Genomic DNA, 22117 nt, shown 5'->3' on the forward strand with positions numbered 1-22117 from the left:
CACCACTCAAGATAGTGCAGCACTCAAAAATTCGAGAGTGTAGCGGGTGTACACCGTGTCCACCAATCAACGTTTCCAAAGTTGTAAATATTTTGGTTTTTATTCACGCACACCAATGCAACTGCACCGAAAATGTTCGGTTTTGCAGTGAAAAGTGTAGCACGAAGCGGTGTAGCACCGCCACAAAAACGAAAACGACATAAATTAACGAATTTTCATTCATGTGACCCGAAATCCAAAACTTTTCAATTCAATTCAACATTTGTTTCTATCTTAACAAATACAATTAGAGATTTATACTTATGACACACATGTGATACAAGAATCACTGTACAATTGCGCTTGATATGAGTGCCATACTGAAAATTCACTCTGTTCAAGTCATTCTTGTTAAAATTTTCTTGACACTGCGTACCGTTGTACAGGAATCACACTCGTATCACATGTCTGTCCGGGGTATTACATTCAACAATTGAGATTAAACCCGATTTAATCCACCTATGGTGAACAGAACCCTTCTTACACTTATTAAATAAAATTATTGTTGTATTATTTGTATTTAACCCTATCCCGCCCATGACTTCTTTTAGTGTTTAAAAATAGTTTTTATTATTTTTGCTAAAAATGGTAGAACAAAATCTTATTTTCTATGCCAAAATTATCGTTTAAGGCTATTACAACTCAAATATGAGGTGGTGCCCTGGAGCACCACCAGGCATTTGGAGAACTTAATTTCATGATTTTTCTCGTTAAAAATGGTCAAATCATAGGATGCTTCATTTGACAATCCAAGAAAATCACTTTCCCAACCAGTTTTATACAAATTCATTACAATTCGAGACAAGTTGTTCTCAAAAACTTCGAACTTTAATGCCACCAGAATTCTAGAATGGGGTGCAAACAATGATTACACTGGAAAATTGCTTATTTTTTGCACGCCATGTGCCCAGTGGTGCATATATGCACCATTCATATTCTATCAAATTAAGGGTTTAAATACACATTTCAGTTCTTTTCAACGTATGACTACACAAATAAATAGTTAATCTGTTAGAGAACTATTTTTATTTCAACCCATGGGGATAACTACACCATTAATTGTGACGTCAAAGTTTGTCATTATTTTTTTGCCGAAAAAAATAGCTTTTCGTGAAAACTTTTTTTGACAAAAACATTGAATTTGTATGCGCATACTTAGTGTAATGCCTTTAGATAGAGAACAACATGTGAAATCGTGATTTACAATTAAAAACATTCAAAAAACTTCATTAGTTTCAGAGATACAAGGGTTGAAAGTTATGGTGCTCTACAGACACCATGGGCGGGAGAGGGTTAACATATTTATTTTGTGTAATTGACCAAAAGTTCTAGAAAATATTGTGGATTTGGCATCTAGTGGATTGGTTTCCAAAATAGCATCATGGGCCATGGGCTAAACTACCCGAAAAGCCAGACACCTCCTAGAATCTTGTATGGATTGTTTAAAAAATAGCTTACATATTCTGGAATATTGTATCATTTGTTAACTGCTATCGATTAACAAATGGGTAAGAAAATAAGCGAGATACACTTTGTTCAATATCTCTTAATCAGTCGATAAAATTAGCTCCGAAGGTATTCATGGTTATGGTGTAGAAAGGACAAAAATTATATCTACTAAGTTAATCAGTTTTGGCATTAGCTAGATATTTTGGCTGTCCGGTTCTTGCATTTTTCCCACCATATATAAATTTAAAGATATCATTTAACATATTGTTAGTTTTCATAGAATTCCTGTGTCTTTGTAATTTGTTCTTTATAATTTTGTTGAAAACAATAACCTGCTAGTATACACTTTGTATGAGGTCAGCATTATTAATTGAAAAATAATTTACCATAGACTGGTCAAGTCTATAAGTGAATATAATAATAAAAAAAGAATTTATTTAAATACTCTTCGTAAGATATCTCAATAGTCAAATGTCGAATCGAAGTAAAATTTCAGGGCCTTTTAAGAGGATATTGTAGCTTTAATTTGGTACTTAGAGAACCCAAATCGGTTGACAGACGGCTGAGATATTTATTATGGTACCCTTGGTCAAAAATCTCTCAAAAAGTTAACTTGTATTACTCCCAAGTACTCTTTGAAAGATATCTCGGTAACCAAATTTCCAATCCTAATGAAACTGTATAGGGTTCTACTAGAATGTTGTAGCTTTCATTTGGTGCCAGGAGCACCGAAATCGGTTAACAGACGGCTTAGATATTTATTATGATACACTTGGTCAAAAATCTCAAAAGGTTTAGTTGTATAAATCCTAAGTACTCTTCGAAAGATATCTCTGTAACCAAATGTCCAATCGAAATAAAATTTCTGGGCGATCTACTAGGATACTGTAGCTTTCATTTGGTGCCAAGAGAACCCAAATCGATTGACAAACGTAACTTGGTCAAAAATCTTAAAAAGTTTAGATGTATGACTCATAAGTACTCTTCGAGAGATATCTCGGTAACCAAACGTCCAATCGAAAAAAAAAAATCAATAGCGTTCTACTGGGATGTAGTAGCTTTCATTTGCTTCCAAGAGAACTCAAATCGGTTGACAGACGGCTGAGAAACGTGCGTGACTTTTTTTGTAACGCACATACACACACACACATACACACACAAACACACATACAGACATTTGCTCAGTTCGTCGAGCTGAGTTCATTGGTATATGAGACTCGGCCCTCCGGGCCTCGGATCGAAAGTCGGTTTTTCGAGCGATATTTATACCCTTCTTATGGGTGTAAGAAGGGTAAAAAGGCTTTTCCTACATACATTCCGTGATATTTTTGCTACTGTTTATTAAGCTCAAATATTACAAAGAGATAGTAGCTTTTATGTATTTGATGCAATTGGAGTGTTTAATGAATAAAATATTGCTATTTTCTATAGCCTAAGCGAAAGAGCTCATTTTTCTGAGTATTACGTCAATTTATTGGATTCCAATACCTTTGTTTTGAAGGTCAAATTAACAAAACAGTTTTAACTTTCGTGGATAGAATGACAGTTCAATCGCTAAAATGACAGTTCGACCCGAACAAAAAAATTTCCCCATACAAACTTTAAATGCATTTTAAAAATAGTTCCTGGACTCCAAAAATTATGAAATTTTGGATTTAGACTAATTTTGGGGCGGAGAATCTGATTATGAAATAATCCGGGTACCCCTAAAGAACCCAATTGCATTTTCATGTATAACTAACTTGTGTAACCAAATATGATCATAAAAAATCTGTTGACAGACGGCTGAGAAATGTATTATGATACATTTTATCAAAAATCTCTCAAAAGCGTAAATTTCATTACTCCTTAGTACTCGTGGAAAGATATCTCGGAAACAAAATGTCCAAACGGCATGAAATTTAATAGCATACTACTTGGATGCTGTAGCTTTCATTTGATGCTGAGAGAACTCAAATCGATTGACACACGGCTGATTCATTTATTATGAAGCATTTTGTCAAAGACCTCTTAAAAAGTTAAGTTGTATTACTCCAAAGTACTCCCCGAAAGATATCTCGGTTACAAAATGTCCAATCGGAATGAAATTCAAAAGCGTTCTTCTAGGGTGCAGTAGCTTTCGTTTCGGGCCTTAAGAACCCGAATCGGTTGATAGACGGCTGAGAAATTTATGGTGATACACTTTGTCAAAAATATCTAAAATAATTAAGTTGTACTACTCCCAGCACTCTTTGAAAGATATCGCGGTAACCGAACGTCCAATCAAAAAAAAATTCAATAGCGTTCTACTAGGATGTAGTAGCTTTCGTTTGGGGCCTTAAGAACCCAAATCGGTTGATAGACGGCTGAGAACCGTGAGTGACATTTTTTGTAACATACATACACACACACACACACATACACACACACATACACACACACGCACATACAGACATTTGCTCAATTCGTCGAGCTGAGTTGATTGGTATATGTGACTCGGCCCTGCAGGCCTCGGATCGAAAGTCGGTTTTCCAAGCGGTATTTATACCCTTCTTATGGGTGTAAGAAGGGTAAAAAACGTAAACACCAATTTTAACAAAACAAATGATATTCGAAATTCGATGTTACTCTGAGTAAAACACAACTCTTTGCAGCTCAATACACCACATCGATTTCCCACCATTCCCAATCGGTCAAGCAAAACATAAAAGAAGCCGGACTAAAGAGGATGCAATGCCTAGGTACTCCTAAATTCAAAAGTTTTTATGGACGATACCGTGAGGTGCCCATATTTCGTGCACTTAAGAATCCTCAAAGTTTGATAAACGACTGAAATTTTACCATAAAGTATATCAGATTAATTTGTTCGATAATATTTAGTGCTGGCACTGTAGCTCCCAAGAAAAATATAAATTAGGCAACTTCACATTATACAAGATAATAGTTATAGCATTAGTTTTGATTTGTTTGAAAGTACCAAATTTCGTGCACGGGATCCAAATTTCGTTCAAAATGGGTCCAAATTTCGCTCACTCTAAAAGACGTAGAATTCGCCTAAATGTGTTAATTTTTAAAACGTAGCATACTCGTACAATACCAATGAAACCATAAAGTGTAGATAAAATCGACGTCTGTGAGTATATGAGTGAATATTTGCTGTTTCTCATGTTGGTCCCGGATGTTTACATTAAGATTTACAAAAATCCTTCTGTAGTTTTAAGGGTTATTTTTTTTTTGACGTTTGTTTGCTCTTTAATTGACATCTTAGTTAAACAATATACATATTGTTTGCCATTTGAATCAAATGTTCACTAACTTTATTGATGGTCAGTAATGTGCATCAATTCATTTTTGTAATTGTAGCTTTTTACGTTTCTATTATGTGCCACTAATAGGCACATTCCTCGGGAGGCTAGTTCAAGTAAAGTGTCGTCTTCCAAGTTTGTGTTTTGGCAATAAGGCTTACGGTAATGATTTGTTTGAATGAAATTATCGGCTGTAAGCTACTACTCCCAATGTTTGGATAAATAAAATCATCCTGAGCTTACTTAGTAATCCCACATTTATAAATTTGTTTATTTTTTTTTCACTTTCTACGTAGTTTATGAGCAGTCCCTAGCTAATTTTAAACCAATCAAAATAGTAATTAGAACTATTATCAATAACCGAATCATGCAATGGCTACAAGTACTCATGAACCTCTAAAACAAAGTTATAAGAAAGAGTGCACGTAATTAGGGACCCATACAAATTGTGGGTTCCTAATTTCGTCAACAACATAAATGTTGAAATAAAATAAGAAAACAACATTTTTAAGTAATTTTATTGCGTATAATAATAAAACATATTGAATTGAAATAATTTTTTTTTTTTTTTCATAGTGATTACGGCGGTAGCACACTGTGCTTATGTTCTAACACCGCACCCTTTCCCTACGTTTGCTTCTATGAGCCTCTATTTTTGTTTCAACACACAGAAGTACGTAGGCATATCGTGGCCCAAGTCGACACTGTTTTGGCCTGCGTTGAACAAAAATAGTTAAATAAAAGTTTCCCTTTTTTTCTTTTTGTCAATTGGTTTTTGTAGTATGGTCCATGTATTTAGTTAGGTTCTTGTCAATTTGTCAGTTATTCGAAGTAGATTCCCAAGGTAATAGTCAATTAAGTCATTCTGATCTGTTCTATCATACCAGTTTTAGTCATTGCTTTATTGAAGTATAGTTTTATTGGAAATATGCTGAATGTCGTTATTAAAAAGAGACGTATGGAACTGTGTCCTGGTAGTTGTTGCGTCATGCACATACGTCATGTCTTAATAATGCCTAGGAGATTAACAAAAACACGTGTGTTCGGTCAGTATTTAGAAAGTCAAGGAAAATAGGTTTCTTTATTGTCAGTTGTTATGTAAGCCACGCTTGAAGCACTTCCCGTGAGAACCCTGTCATCTGTACACCAACTAATCCGTATCTTCGTACTCAGCTAAATACCGTACTGTCAACCGTCGAAAAGCCTACGGGTAAATATTTAAAAAAATGAATAATAATGCTGTCTAGCGCATTGTTTTCTATTGGCCACTATTTTAGTCTAGTCCCAACTGCATGCTATTTTCCAATCTTAGCATCAATTGTCTTCTAGATACTTCTAGATAGATTCATCGAATCAGTCGAACCCGTATGTTAAAATATAGTCGATTCTTTGTCAAATTGTTTTCTTGATTTCTACTTCTCTGTGTTCATCTCTTGTGTCCTTAAATTGTCATCGGTGAAAAACCCACAGAAACATGTAACTGAACTCCTGATATTTTTCTGTTGGTGTCATAACACTATCTAAGAGAAGAACAAAAATACGCAAAGTTTGTCAGTTGATTGTAATAAAACAAAAATTGCTTGTCAACTATTATGTATTCATCCCCCTACAAATACTATGAAAAATATTCAAATTCGTTCTATCCTATCGGTCCTACCTCGATAAACCATGTCATTTTCTCATGCGTGGCCTAGAAATGTCAACCTAGTCATACAAAAGTAACGTTGTTCAGTTAATAAAAAGCAGTCAGCTTTTGTCCAAAATGTCACGTCGAACGCATTGATGTCAACAATGCGTTTAAATGTTCGCACGTTAGCTTCGAATCTATCAGCACAATTAAGTGCTGCAAATCTCCTTCCCACTATCAATTCGTCGGTTGATTTTAATTGCATTATTTAAAGAAAATATGACCAACTAACATGGTAAAAAATCGAAAAAGCGACTATGACATTAATGAATTACTAATCAACATCAACCGAGAAACGTGGGAAATAGAGCCCAAACTAAACAACATTTTAAAGTCAGCTGACTGTTAAAGGTTCCAAAACCTGTCACCAATCCTATAATACTTTTATTAGGATTTGTAACGATCATCAAAACCTTCTCAAATCCAACCGACTTGGAACTGTTGCTTGGGAATAGACTCTACTGAGCCCTGGCGGTTCCTCCGTGTTTATCGAGCATGTCTGATGCATATGATCAGCCATACTCCATCTGCAGCAGCCGGTTCGTGATGAACCGTTGGAGGCGCATTAAAGTGTTAAAAAGGTGATATGTTTCACTAAAGAACACTACATTACAACAATCAAAATGAAACTCCTTCACTTTAATATCGTCAACCCCTGCGAACTTGGCCAGGGATATTGAATTGAAATAATCAAACAAAAATTGGAATATTTACTTTTGCTAGAGATCGAAATACTTGTTCACTTCCGTGAGTGTTGATTTTCTCGTATCTCTGAATAGCACATTTGCAATTTATTTTTCAATCTTTGACATAAATCAAATTTTTCATTTCTTTTTTTGTGAATTGTATTGAGATCAAATGCAGTTTTGAGGTTATAGCAAACTTTTGATAATTCCGCTTTTATTTAGATAATAATGACCCCCTTGTGCATTCATAAAAAAAACAAAAACTTGCCAGGATGTTATTTTAAAATGTTTGTTGTACAAAATAACAAGAATTACATGCAAGTCATAAAACAAATTGAGTTTTGGGTAGAAGAATTAAAATATCATATCTATTGCAATGATAGTGATCTAGAGTAGTGCGAGTCACTATCAAATCGTTTCCCATTATCGTCTTGATATTGAACGATCGTAAGTGATTGCAGGGCTGTTACAAAAGTGTCGATTTGGAAACCGCAAAATCCGCGCCAAGCAATTTGAAATCCGCGCCGAGGTCATCAAATCCGCGCCAGTGCAAAACTTGTGGTTTTGATGACTCAAACTCTAAAAAGGCAGAACTTTTCAGAGAAGATCCAATGAAAATGAATTATTCATGACTTTTGTTGCACTCCAGATGAAGAGCTTTTCTATTGATAAATCGATTTTAACCATTACTAATCCATGAATTTAGATGACAACTTCTACACCAAACAAGAGTTTAAACATGTTGCAAACAGACCAGTTTTTTTTTTAATTGGAATATGAAGTTTCGGATCAATAATTCTTTGATTGCTTATCAATCAGGGTGTCTACTATTTTACGAAAATGGAAGTTCCTGTTCCCTGAAGCAGTCCCAAAAAAGGAGCATTCTTGGCGAAACCTTTGAAATAATTTTATTTATAACCAACATTAGGGTAGAAATCTGACCTAAGTCCCAAAAGACCATAAACAAATTTTCAGAAGCTTTTTTTCATGGATTACTTTCTGCAGAAACTTATTTTGTTGAATTTTCACAGTAATACAAGGAGCAACACTAGCATAGACTAATTACTAGTGCAATTTATTGATTACATCACCAATAAATTTTATTTTTAAGGAAGATATTTATGAAAAAGGAAGCATTTCCTAAATAATCTTTTCTAAACATTAAGACAAAAAATATACAGAAAAGTGTTAATTCATCAGAGATTTATGATAAGTGTTTCTGGCAACACCACACCCTTGAAAATTCAGTGAAGATACAGTGACCCCACAATTTATGAATCGGCAAAAATGACCAAAGTTTATGGATCACTCATTTGATCAACATGGTGATTCATAAATAGTGTACAAAATTAATGTGATTAATCGGTGTGGGGTCACTGTATCAGCAAGAATGTCCTCAGGACATTTTGTGTCAGAAAACCAATCAAATTCTATCGTAATCAGATGCTTACGATACACACAGTCTACAAAACCAATGGTTTTCTTGACAGGATTCTGTTACATTTAACTCTTGATTTGACTACATAGTTCAGGCATTGTTCTATAGGTAAGTTCCGTTCAAAATTTAAATTAAATCCAACATTTTAACCAAAAACTGATCTTAGGAATAAGACAGAAATGACTTCAAGAGTTTAACTAAGAAATTCAGAATATGATCTTTTAAGTTTTAACAAATTGAGCTTCTAGTGCGATGCAACTTAACTAGCACTCCACGCTATTGACTATAAACATTGTTTTTGCTCAAACACAAAATTCCATAACTCTAATTTGAAAATGTTCGTTTTTTGTCTGATTGTGTTGAACTTCGTCTCCAAATGTTTGATGTAAGTACATTTATAAACCATTTCCGCAAAATCCGCGCCAAAATTAGTAAAAACGCGCGAAACGCAAAAACCGCGAAAAACGCAAAATCCGCGCTATTTGTAACAGCCCTGTGATTGTAACATCGGCATGCTCCATCCGGGAGATGTATTGCTAACGGAGTAGGCAGCGGTGATAGGTAAAGGGTGCCTTGATATAACAAAGTAACAAACGGCATAAAAATCACAAGGCAGGCTAGTAACCTATGTAAACATACATTTTGGATGTAAACATGTGACGTCACTTTTATCGTTTTTCACATGATCAAATTGATGTGAAGTACTAGATCGCCTCTGAACGATTTGAATACGTCATCAAAAAACTGTCAGTTTTCCTTCTAAATATTGTACACCGTGAGAGTAACAGATATTGAACATGCGTCAGTAATAATACGATAGTGCAATATCATTCGTCAACTGACTGCAGGATCTACATTGAGCAGCTCTGCTCCTTTGTTCATTTTGGATGTAGGATTGTCATAGTAAAAAAAATATCTGGATGTTGGATTGATCTGCATGTTTATTTCAACACAGGATATGGGGTAATGTATTGTTCGGTTAATCTTGTGTTATGACGTGAAACTGCACTGAAAACTGTATAAAATATGCTCGAAAAGACGAAAAAAAAGCTCAATATAGCGAATGACATGAAATCATGCTTTTCTTTCAACAAATAGTACCTGATGGGAAAACAATAAACATTCCTAGTCAACAGCCATTTTTTCACTGGCTCCGGCCTCTGTCGTGGCAGCAGCATCTCCACCGGCAGCATCGCTAGCAGTCTTTTCCTCATCGACCGGAATCTCCAGTATTTTGGGACCGTACACCAAGACGTAAGCACAGTGCCAATCGCCACCGCCGGACAGCTTCAGGATCGCTTCCGTATCCACCGGTGATACGTAGTCATCGTCGAACTTGATCCACTGGTCACCCTTCTGGCGGACCCAGCCCACGTAGTGACCTGAGGAGCTCGACCTGCCCTGGTGGGTCAACACTGCTTGCAATGTGTAGTAGCCACTGTTGTTGCTTCCCAGATCTGTAAGGTGGGATAAGGTGGTATGGTAGAACTGGGTGTATGTTGTATATCTGATTTGTAAGAAACATCCTGTTGTTTGGCCCAGTATAGATAAACCAATTACCGTACAAAACAAAGTTGCATTGTAAGATATGAAGGTATACCTTTGCAAATTTTATTCCGTTTCTACAAGGAGTGTACTGCCCTTCTAAGCATATCTGTCCCATGTTGTTTTGCATTCTAGCCGTGTTTTTCTCAGTAACAGAGCCATTTGAAGTTAATTTGATATTTTTTTTTTTCATTTTGCATCACATATAATATTCCACGATAACGTTAGGCATCTTTCTGACATTGATTTTAAGATAGAACTCAAAGTTAGAGCAGTGGAACAGTATGCGTTGAAAAACAACATGGTACAGATATGCTTAGAACGGCAGTGTAGACAGGGTAGACAGCGAAAGAAAAGGCAGCGCTGCAGAATGGAACCTGCCAAAACGTGACACGATACAAATAAACTCCGCCTAGAGGAAAAAGGGTGCGACGAACAGAGACGTAAATCCAGGGTGGCCACTCAACTCGGTAAAATAAATTCCCGGTTATTTCCCGGTTTTTCCCGGTACCTAAAAATGTTTTCCAGGTTTTCTAGAAATTGATTTATATGGTTAAATCGGAACACTGATATTGCTATTTGTTTGGACAAACGTATCGTCCCTATTTGCCACTTCAGATACAGATGTCGTTAGTATAATATTTGTATATGTATTTATCCCATACTCTGTAATCAATAAAACTCAGTTGCCTTACCTCCGCCATGGCAGGATGGTCGTTAATTCGGTGTTCTTTATTAGCTCCTTAAAACAACACAACGTAGAGTCCGATCTTGCACAAACACTATTTTATATTTTCTCACTTTTCTGATTTTGTAAACAGTTAACCTTACTGGAAGCGCACCATTGTCAAAGGTCTAACAATGTTAAAAAATATCATTCATCATAAACAGCCCAAGTGAAGTAGACTTTTGGCTCAATTGATCGCGTTCTAGGAGGTTGACAATTTATGGCGGCTTTAATAAATTTTACATTTATATATTTTTTGGATTCCCCAACAACACCCCAATAACACCATAACTGTTTTATGCTTTAAGCTTGAACTGTTTAACGCTCAAAATGACATAAAAATACTTGAATGTGATTTTTTGTACCAGAAGTTCTTTTGTTATGTGCAAGTTATCAACATTAAAAATTCAGAAAACGTTAGTAAAATCTCGAACAAAGCGAAAACTAAATCATGCCTAAAAATTAGACGCGAATGAGCCCTGCTATTAGAGCATCTTTGGAGGAAAAACAAAATCCAATATAGGCCACATTTAGTAAGAAGCCCATATTTTCTCTAGTCTTAAAAACTTAAAATATTTCTCAAGAAAGTATTTTCGGAATTTTATACATATTAGATATGCTCTATTCAAAGTTAGGGTAGAGATTTCTAATAGAAATGCCAAATGAATTTTTGAAAAAAACAACTCAAATCAATTTCTCGAGAATCTACTGGAGCAATCCCTGGGGGCTTATACGAAAAATCTCTTGAAGAAACTTGTAAAGGTAATCTGGAAAGTAAAAACTGTGGAATCTCTGGAATAATTAATAAAGGATTCCTTGATAATGTTCACTGTTGAGATGCTTGACAGTATACTAATGAAAGAGGGACTCCTGAAGAAATTCATGGGAGGATTCAAATAGGTAAAATATAGTTGGAATTCCCAAATAAATTACTCCAAAAGTATTTGACAAAAAGCATGTAAAATCTTTAAGATTATTTATAACTTTATCAATAATTTTCTTGAAAAAAAGGAAATTATTGATAAAACTTGCTTGAATCTCCAGGAGAATCTGCGAAGAAAACCTTGGTTTATCATCAAGAGAAATGTTAGGCAACCTGGAAGAATCGATTGTATATTATCTAAAAAACATGTACAACATGGAATACTGGAAAAAATGTTATGAAATTCTTGAAGACGATCGAATTAAAGATTTTCTAAAATCATACACATTTGTAATTGTAAAGGAACACTGCGGTAAAATAAGGTATTTTTTTAATATGGCAATATTTTTTTTCTGTAATGATATAATACACTGACTGTCCTACCCAAGACACATTATTTGAAGTTTTCCATTTATACCTAAGTTTTTTCAAAAACAATTGTAATTCTCTACAACAGTTCTATTAAAAAAGTCCAAGATTTAAAATAAAAATTTAAGAAAAATCTAAAATAAATCTTATGATTAAGTTTTGAACTCTGTATCTAGTATCTGCGACATAGTATCTTTAGATTACAAAAATATAGATCATATTTAAGTAAAAATAATAATTCTCATGTAGATGCAATAGAAATTATTATCCTGGACCTTCAATTTTAAGGGTGGTTTATGTTCTAAGCAAATTCCCGTTTTTTTCCCGGTTGATTGCGATTCCCGGGTAATTCCCGGTTTTCCCGGAATTCCCGGTTGAGTAGCCACCCTGGTAAATCTCTTCGAAAGGTGGAAGCAGCACTTCGATGTGCACCTGAACGGCGCGCAGAACGTGAGCATGAGGGAATCAAGGCTGCGGCGGAAGTGACTAGAAAACGGGATGGAGTGAACCAACTCCTCATTTACTAGGGGAAACTAAGGATGTCATCCTCACCAGCTCAAAAAAAATGGTAATTGGTAAGGATATCGCGAAAAAAATGGGTGCAAGTCTGCAATGGTGGATAGTCAGGGTTCGATCAACTGTCGGAGAAGGGATAAATCCCAGGGACAAGCGTTATTGTCGGAGATAAACCAGCCTGTGGCTAAAAATCTCGAAAATAAAGATTTTTTTGTATCTTTATAAATGAGATTTTTAACCCGGCGCTAGTTCATCTCGGGATCCACGCTTTACTTCCCTTGCGCAGGAAGAACTCACATTTGGTGAGTCTTTTGGGAGTGGGATTCGATCCGAGATCCGAATAAAGATAATAATAATCGTTATTGTGTACAAACGCCCATATAACTTACCATCATCGAAGCAGTACGGCTGCGGAATGGTTTTCGGTTTTTCGCTCTCCAGCTGGGCCTTGCTTTTGTTCTTGCCCTTGAGATTGCGTTCCAGTTCGGCGTCCTCGACCTCCTTGAACTTGGCGCGCATCGGCGACAGTTTGGCCTGCAGCTCCGGGGTGCACAGTTCGAACGCGTCGAAGTCGATCGGAAATTTGATATCCTTCAGCACCTTGGCGTTGATGCCTTCCTTGCCTTTGTATTGGAACCGAACGAACTGTACGGTCAGGTAGGCCGGCAGCCGACTGATGAGGGACTGTGAACGAGAGCATGTGAAAGAAAATAGTAGATACGGTGTTGAGAGTTGGGCTTGGAAGTTTCAGTAAAAGCAAACGTTACCTGTGTAGTTGGACATTTTTCAAAAGCGTAAGATCACAAAGTGTGTCTTCAAAATTCCATAAAGTTAGATGCGGTTTTGGCGAAACTTTTTAGCTTCTACGTTGGTCTACGTAAGTGGCAATTCAATATTGCTAAGTTCGTGTGATGTTCTTTCCAGAGATTTCTATACCACTGCGTTTATTTTGTATTATTTTTTGTTTATTTTCACTTGTTTTGTTTCATTACTGTTTGCTTGGTTTGTAACTACATTTTTTTTTCTCAAGGATAATATAGTTCTTAGCGGATCTATTTGTTAAATTAGTTGCATGTATTCTTAGTCAGTTTCTTTTCGTTCCTGTTTGAAAACTAGTAAAAATAGTTCAATAGCTTTCATTCATTCATTTTGATCCGTTTCAAACCGTTTTTTTTTATATCTTTATATTAAAAATAGTTTGCCTTAAACACTAGGATAAGATTTATCATTTATAAACTAATAATCACGTCGTTCGCGCTCTCACACGCACCATTGTTTGTTTGTTGATTGCTAGAAACACTACTTTCTAAGCTTTTTGCTCTTGGCAATTCGTGCATCCTTCGCGGGTAGCATTCCGAGAGTCAGCTGTTTGTACGGACAGAGGAAGAAGGATCGGAGAAATAACCTAGATGAGAGGCAACTAATAGCCGATCTTACGTGAAGGTAGTTTAGGTAGGCAGGCGAGCTGAAAGGTGATACAACCCTAAGAAGCGAAAGTGTCCGAACATCGCATCGGATCGATGTTTCCTTCACTCTGATTAGTTCTGTTGTAACATGCTGCTGTTTTGAGCAAGCTTTTTTTGTTCTTTGGGATAGATTTGTGTATGGCAACGAGAAAGGTACATAAGGAAACAAAATATTATCAACATTCGGTGTAGGTTGTAAACTGTTTTCAAATTTAGATGTCATGAAAGAAGCACATTGTAACTTTGGGATAAATCTTCCAAGGTCTAAGCAAAATTATACACTAAGGTTAAGTGTCAATTGGCATAATAATGTGTGGCACAACATCAGAAACAGCAAATACGACACAAAGAAACATTACTGTTTTGGTATAACAACATAACGACACCATGCTAAATTGGTATTACCACAGAAAACAAATCAAGCATAACTTTTCAATCCGACGTAACTCGAGAATGTAAACAAATCCGGGTTAACTGCTGCATGCATGATTCATAAAGCAAATTAAAGAATCCACATCAATGTTTGATGATTTATTGCTTAATTTGTTTAACTAAGAATATTTTTCGAAACGACGTATCTGACTATTTTGATGTTTACAACTTTACTGATAGATACACCGTTTTGATATATGAGAAAACCAAACGACGTATCTAGCCAAAATCAAAAGTAACAGATACACCAAACTGGCACCATACAAAAGCGACGTATCTGGCATGACGTATCTCGAGCCAACCCGGTGTATGTGTATTTTTGTCAAAATTCATTGTAAAAATGATATGGAATGAGTAGGTTTTGTTTCTTACCTAGTGCGTGCTATATTCCTGGTGATGTTAAGCACGAAAAAACTTATGAAAAGTCTTTTTATAAAAAACTATTTTAGTGAAATGGTCGTCAACATTGACCATGAATTTACTCAGATCGGTGAAAAAGTTAGATACGTCGATTTGAAAAATTATGCTTGAAATATCCAAGTGTAATATCGAAATTGCTATGGACCACCTGTTCCGGAGTTCAAAGTTTACCAGACGGCTTCTTTGATGGCCGGCCAACAACGGACCGTACGATAAATCTTCCTACATCTTGTGAATACCAGATCCTAATGCACCAACTGATAGCGACATTATTACAGAGTAGCACTTTCATGATTACATTCGACTGCACAGAGCCATAGAAAATCATGGACGAGAAAGGCTTTCTTCGGAAGCTTATCACACTGATCGATGCAACGGTGTGAAATACTACGTAAAGTTTCTGGGTGAACTGTCCGTTATTTGGAAATTTGCCGGGGACTGCGACCATGTGACCACATACACATGTCTGTGATGTAACGGTCTCTCTTGCCTACTTTTCAACATCGTTCTGTAAGGTAGAATGCGAAGAATCGGACTACGACTTATGAAATCCATTCAACTTGTTTATTTTGCGAATAATAGTCCTGTTCAACGATGTAGGTTGAACTTGCTCGAAGTTGCTCCATCCCGCTCTTACCCGTTTGATGACAAATGGGTAAGAGCAAGATGCAGCAACTTCGAGCAAGTTCAACCTGCGTCGTTGAACAGGACTAATATGATTATCATTGCCGGAACATTTGGAACGGCAGAGCTGTACAAGCGTTTGAAACGAATGGTGCTGCAATGCCGCTATAACAAAGTACACACCGAGAGATGCAACTGAGCGAAACAGGACAAGTTCTGGCAGCAGTGTTAAGATAGACGGCGATACCTTCGAGACTTTGGAGAAATTTGTCTTACTCGCGACTCATTGAAATTGAAAACCTAAAACTCCACTACACTTCTCGGATAATTCCGTGGCTTCGTGGCCGAGTGGTTAATGGCGCCAGTCGTTTAGGTGTTTCGTAAGCCTTGGAGTGTGGGTTCGATTCCCACTCCAGTCGGGGAAAACTTTTCGTTAAACGGAAAATTCTCCACATATCGGGAGTAATTCGCGAATAGGGCTTAACTAACAAAACAATAACAATGCGAAAACAACAGCTGAATTTTGCTGATCAAATTTCAATTCCTACACGGAGAGACGAAACTACCCAAAAGTGAGTGCTTTCCACCCAACTTCGGGGTTGCGTGCGTCAAGCCAATTTTGAGTTGATGGAATCGATGTTTTTGTTGGGTTGTTCCCGCTTGCTTCCATGTGAAAAAAATACCTAATTTTAAGTTTTTTCCACCCAACCGAAATTTTGACTAGGTTGTATTCACTCAAATTTGAGTACTGTGCTAGAAACTCAGTGTTGGCTTGACGCACGGAACTGCAAAAGTTGGGTTGTTTCTCTCTTCACTCTCTGACAACAATAGAAAGAGCGCATGAAAAGGGAGATGAAAAAGAACTCAAAATTGAGTTTAAAAGTACCTAATTTTGAGTTTTTCAGTTTCTCCGTGTATTTAGAAGTAATACAGAATAGTCCTGTTCAACGACGTAGGTTGAACTTGCTCGAACTTCCTCCATCCTGCTCTTTCCTGTTTGTTGACAAATGGGTAAGAGTAGGATGCAGCAACTTCGAGCAAGTTCAACCTACGTCGTTGAACAGGACTAATAATTCAACTTAAATAAGGTTAATTGATACAGTTCTGACATAGTTTCTTGTTTTTCTAAGAACACTGCACGAATTTGATATTTTCTGCACTAAAAATTGCATTTATTTAATTACGCCTGAATTGATACCTGAGAATGCTAATTTCGCCCAATACTATGCGCCTCGAATCGATATCATTTTCAGAATCGCCTTTTACTATTCGCCTTGTTTATGATTTTGACAGAATTTCGCCATTTGCTTTCGCCGTGTTTACGTGTTGATTTCAGTTTCGCCTTTCACTTTCGTAAACAAAACACCAAACAAAACAAAGGAGTAGAAGGCGTAATTCTTGTTTTTGTTCATTTGGAATAGAATGGAATTACGCCTTTCACTCAATCAGTGATTTTCAATAGTTAGAAAAGTGATATCAAGGAAATTTTATGAGCATTTAGAAGACAAATCTAGCTTCTTTTCGCTCCTGCAATTACTCAAATTGTGTACATTTTGTTGGTTACGGCGTTTTCGCTAATTATTACGGATATGTGTTGTCCGTCGTCTAATGTTAGTAATGTTCAGTCTGTGCGGCCTCGGGCCGAAGACGGTGTAATTGTCTTTAAATTCCTGGCTTTTCAGGTTTCATCCTCGGCAAGAAAGTGTAACCATATACAACTCTGTCGCTAATATGGAAATAAAACAAGTCCGCCATAATTATGTCCTACATGACAGTTTCCCTATTCCATTTCAAATAGTTTTTCGAGAACAAGGCTACTCACACTACTCAACTTGTACAATAAGCCTTACTTGAGGAGTGCAACTGTCGTGACTTAAAAATTCCATAACAATTCACAACCTGGCACAACGACGAATGCCTCATACCGACCTGATGCTTTTTGTTGTGTAGAGAGGGAGATGCACACCTGATCCTTCCTGATTCCAATCAATCGCAATATCGCTACGCATACATACCTACACACGCAAACACATAATTACATTCAAACTTTGTTTTCCACAAAATCTACCTTTTTACATTACCAGAATTTTATTTTTGTATTGTTTGCACATTACTTTTTAAAAATATAATAGACAGTTATTATGCTGTATTCTAGTTCGTCCCAAACGGAAACTTTTGGGCTTGGATAAACCGAAATTGATCTGATTATGCACTAACGATTTTAGTCCTAACATAAATCAAATTGGTTAAATCGAAAAAGAGACCATTCAGAGATAAAGAAGACCCAGCTAAAAACAAAACCGGCTAAGAAATCCAAACTTCATCAGTAGGGTTATTCTCCACTTGATGATTCCCTTTTGCGCGGGAGGGTGGTACGACGACTTTACTTTAAGAGCTATTTACAGTTCAATGTTCGGGGAATTGAAAACAATATGGAAAACTATTTCTGTTTTACGATTTGTAATCCTTCATAAACTTTTCCGCTTCATGCCGATTGTAGGTAATTCTAATATCGAATCTCTAAAAGAAATGATGTGATAAACTAGAGAGAATCCTCATGCACGAGGATTCTAAAAAAATGTACAAATTTGGAAAAGGTTGATTGAACACGCGCGCATACACGCATTCCTCTTCTGGCATCCTGCTCCTCTCTCCTGAGATGTGTTGCTCGAAAATTCCTCCCATCGGGCGCTCTTGTTTTGTTTTGCATAGATCCTACCTTTCTAGTCGGTGTAAACGATGTACTGCGGATCGTTGTAGATTTCCACCGTTTCCATCTTGACCAGCGACTGCGAGGGGACACTAACCATCGGATGGGACGCCATGGGGTTGCTAATGTTCCGACTTCCTCCACCACCGCCGCCGCCACTTCCACCACTGTTATTCCGCTTGGCCTTGGCGTGGGTTAGTATGTGAGACTTGAGATTGGTGGATTGAGCGAACTTCTTGTTGCAGCCGTCGAACGGACAAACGTACGGCCGATCGCCGGTGTGTATCCTAACGTGCGTTCTCAGATTGAAATCCAACGAAAATCGCTTGCCACAACCCTCGAAGGTACACTGGAATGGTTTCTCGCCGGTGTGCACCAACTGATGCCTTTTCAATTTGGAACTTTCTACAAACGATTTTCCACATTCCGCGCAGACGTGTACCCGAGGACCGTGCGTGTGCAGGTGCTTCCGCATCGCCGAATTGTCTCGGAACATTTTGTTGCAACCTTTGTGGGGACAAGCGATATTCCGGTCGGACGATTCCCCACCGGACGTGGACGACATTTTCGATGACATTCCTCCCATTGGTGTGGCCACATTGACCAACTTGTTCAACTTTGTCTTGTGGAAAGGCCGGGCGAATTCGGCCAACTGCTTTGGATCCGAAAGGTCAATTCCGAGAATATCCTGGGTAATCTTTTTACCGGTCATGTACTCCGTATAGTCCGGATCCGGTTCCGGATTCGATCCATCATCATCGTCCGTTCCGGATGCCCACATCGTTACGCTAAATTCCCCCTCCATGGTTTTGATTTGTACTTGTTTCTGTTCCCATCGCCTTGGTTTTTGATTGACATCCATGGTTTCGACTGCGGTCAGGTTGTGAACGTCGTTTGTCCGGATACGATTTACGATACGTGGCTGCTTCATGCCGGATTTTCGTTTCCTCGAACTGGGACCAGGTGTAGATTCTATGTAAATTTCATTCTCCAAATTGATATCCCCATATACACACATCGGATCCCCGGAAGAATCCAAAACTTCCTCATGGGCCTGAATGTCCGCTTCCTGGTGTAGAATTTCCTCATCATCATCCATATGATGCATCATCAGTCCTTGGGAATCTTCCGTTTCGCAGGTCACCTCTTCGTACTGGTCATCGCCAACTCCAACCTCATACTGTTCGTAGCCGATTTCCGCTCCAAAGTGACCATCGTCCACCACTTCCACAATGTTGGAATCGGATATTTCCACCTCGCACATAATATCCTGATGGGAGGACATTGCTCCAGCCTCCGTTTTCCAGCTTCGTCTAGTCCGAAAAAAATATATCCATCAATTCAATGTATTTGTGCAAACCTCCGGTACTTTTTTGCGGTTCCCTTACCCGAAGTCCAAAACGGCAGCTGTGCTGCGCCTCTTGTGCGCTTCCCTTTGTTGGATTATTCTCTTTCACACTCCTCAGTTCAGAAGGACGACTCTCGCTTTTGTTGATGTTTGTCTTTACACCTTTTTCTTGCTCTTTTTCACTCACACTCTGCGAGCTGCTTCTGCAACGCAGATCGCCTTAGTGGCGAAAATTTTTCCGTCTTCTATACTCCTGTCCTGCTCGCACTTATTGTTCACACCAACTGCCTCCCTTTTCTTCTTCACCGCACTCAAAGCACCCACAAACTACTTTCGACCTTTTCAATACCTAACCAAATTTCACTTTTTTCCCCGTTTCGACGGCAAAATTCCACTTTAAAAGTATCTCCCACCAACAAACTCCTTCTTCAGAGCATTTTCCGACCCCGAAATACACTCGCGATGGCGTAAAACGGCGATAAATCGTTCACTTTCGGTGCGAAACTGGTCCGCGTAGAAACAAAGATGTCTGCCGTCGTCGTTGCTTCTTCTCTTTTGGGATCGAGCTCGAGCCAGGGGCCATGATGGAAGCGAAGCTCGCACTCGCACTCACACCGACCACATGTTCGAAAAAGCTCGCTCTCAAAATGGCTCGTCTCGCAGCAGAGCGAGTAGTATGAAATGTTTCATTCAGATACTGTGACATCCCAGTACGGAGGGTTAGCCTAACATTAGCCTAATGTGAGACTAACTGGCCAGCATGTTAGGCTAACTTTTTGTCTCACTTTTGCCTAATGTTAGTCTAAAATTAGACAGATATGACACACTTTTGTTAGACATGTTGCAAATTCGAAACATGTTGTTAGTCTAACATTAGACTAACGTTAGACATGTTTTAGTATGGGCTGTTAGACGAATGTTAGGCATAGATTTTATGCTGCTTGTTTTCATTCCAGCTGTCATCCGAGCAAGAAGTGTGATTGTAGTAGTGAACTTTTATCGGCGTTCACTACTACAACCGCACTTCTGCCTCGAATGAAAGCTGGACAAAACATATTTAATAAAAAAAAATCGGAGCCTGTTTTTCAATTTTAATTTTAATTTTAATTTTAATTTTAATTTTAATTTTAATTTTAATTTTAATTTTAATTTTAACTTTAACTTTAACTTTAACTTTAACTTTAATTTTAATTTTAATTTTAATTTTAATTTTAATTTTAATTTTAATTTTAATTTTAATTTTAATTTTAATTTTAATTTTAATTTTAATTTTAATTTTAATTTTAAATTTAATTTTAATTTTAATTTTAATTTTAATTTTAATTTTAATTTTAATTTTAATTTTAATTTCAATTTTAATTTTAATTTTAATTTTAATTTTAATTTTAATTTTAATTTTAATTTTAATTTTAATTTTAATTTTAATTTTAATTTTAATTTTAATTTTAATTTTAATTTTAATTTTAATTTTAATTTTAATTTTAATTTTAATTTTAATTTTAATTTTAATTTTAATTTTAATTTTAATTTTAATTTTAATTTTAATTTTAATTTTAATTTTAATTTTAATTTTAATTTTAATTTTAATTTTAATTTTAATTTTAATTTTAATTTTAATTTTAATTTTAATTTTAATTTTAATTTTAATTTTAATTTTAATTTTAATTTTAATTTTAATTTTAATTTTAATTTTAATTTTAATTTTAATTTTAATTTTAATTTTAATTTTAATTTTAATTTTAATTTTAATTTTAATTTTAATTTTAATTTTAATTTTAATTTTAATTTTAATTTTAATTTTAATTTTAATTTTAATTTTAATTTTAATTTTAATTTTAATTTTAATTTTAATTTTAATTTTAATTTTAATTTTAATTTTAATTTTAATTTTAATTTTAATTTTAATTTTAATTTTAATTTTAATTTTAATTTTAATTTTAATTTTAATTTTAATTTTAATTTTAATTTTAATTTTAATTTTAATTTTAATTTTAATTTTAATTTTAATTTTAATTTTAATTTTAATTTTAATTTTAATTTTAATTTTAATTTTAATTTTAATTTTAATTTTAATTTTAATTTTAATTTTAATTTTAATTTTAATTTTAATTTTAATTTTAATTTTAATTTTAATTTTAATTTTAATTTTAATTTTAATTTTAATTTTAATTTTAATTTTAATTTTAATTTTAATTTTAATTTTAATTTTAATTTTAATTTTAATTTTAATTTTAATTTTAATTTTAATTTTAATTTTAATTTTAATTTTAATTTTAATTTTAATTTTAATTTTAATTTTAATTTTAATTTTAATTTTAATTTTAATTTTAATTTTAATTTTAATTTTAATTTTAATTTTAATTTTAATTTTAATTTTAATTTTAATTTTAATTTTAATTTTAATTTTAATTTTAATTTTAATTTTAATTTTAATTTTAATTTTAATTTTAATTTT

At 35.4% G+C, this 22117-nt stretch overlaps 2 protein-coding genes across 2 annotated transcripts in view; both read right to left on the reverse strand.

Moving 5' to 3' along the window:
* Positions 1-9506: 9506 nt before the first annotated feature.
* The window catches only part of LOC109406525 (ubiquitin carboxyl-terminal hydrolase 14), a 33746-nt gene continuing 21135 nt past the window's right edge, over positions 9507-22117 (reverse strand). The window contains exons 7-8 of the mRNA XM_019679618.3: positions 13052-13346; positions 9507-10040 (exon numbers count right to left, since the gene is read on the reverse strand). Coding sequence (XP_019535163.3) covers positions 9709-10040; positions 13052-13346 — 627 coding nt within the window. The 3' untranslated portion in view covers positions 9507-9708. The remainder of the gene's footprint in view (positions 10041-13051; positions 13347-22117) is intronic.
* LOC115262112 (transcription factor YY2) lies at positions 18054-20299 on the reverse strand. Its single transcript, XM_029864142.2, has 2 exons — positions 19703-20299; positions 18054-19627 (listed from the first exon to the last, which is right to left on the reverse strand). The coding sequence occupies exon 2, from the start codon at positions 19597-19599 to the stop codon at positions 18328-18330; it is 1272 nt and encodes a 423-aa protein (XP_029720002.2). The 5' UTR covers positions 19600-19627; positions 19703-20299; the 3' UTR covers positions 18054-18327.

Source organism: Aedes albopictus, chromosome 2 (genome assembly GCF_035046485.1).
Source record: "Aedes albopictus strain Foshan chromosome 2, AalbF5, whole genome shotgun sequence".
In the NCBI taxonomy this organism is placed as follows: Eukaryota; Metazoa; Arthropoda; class Insecta; order Diptera; family Culicidae; genus Aedes; species Aedes albopictus.

Bases quoted from the DNA above. Each gene is read 5' to 3' on its own strand.
- LOC115262112 (XM_029864142.2), bottom strand. From the start codon at position 19,599: ATGTCCTCCCATCAGGATATTATGTGCGAGGTGGAAATATCCGATTCC.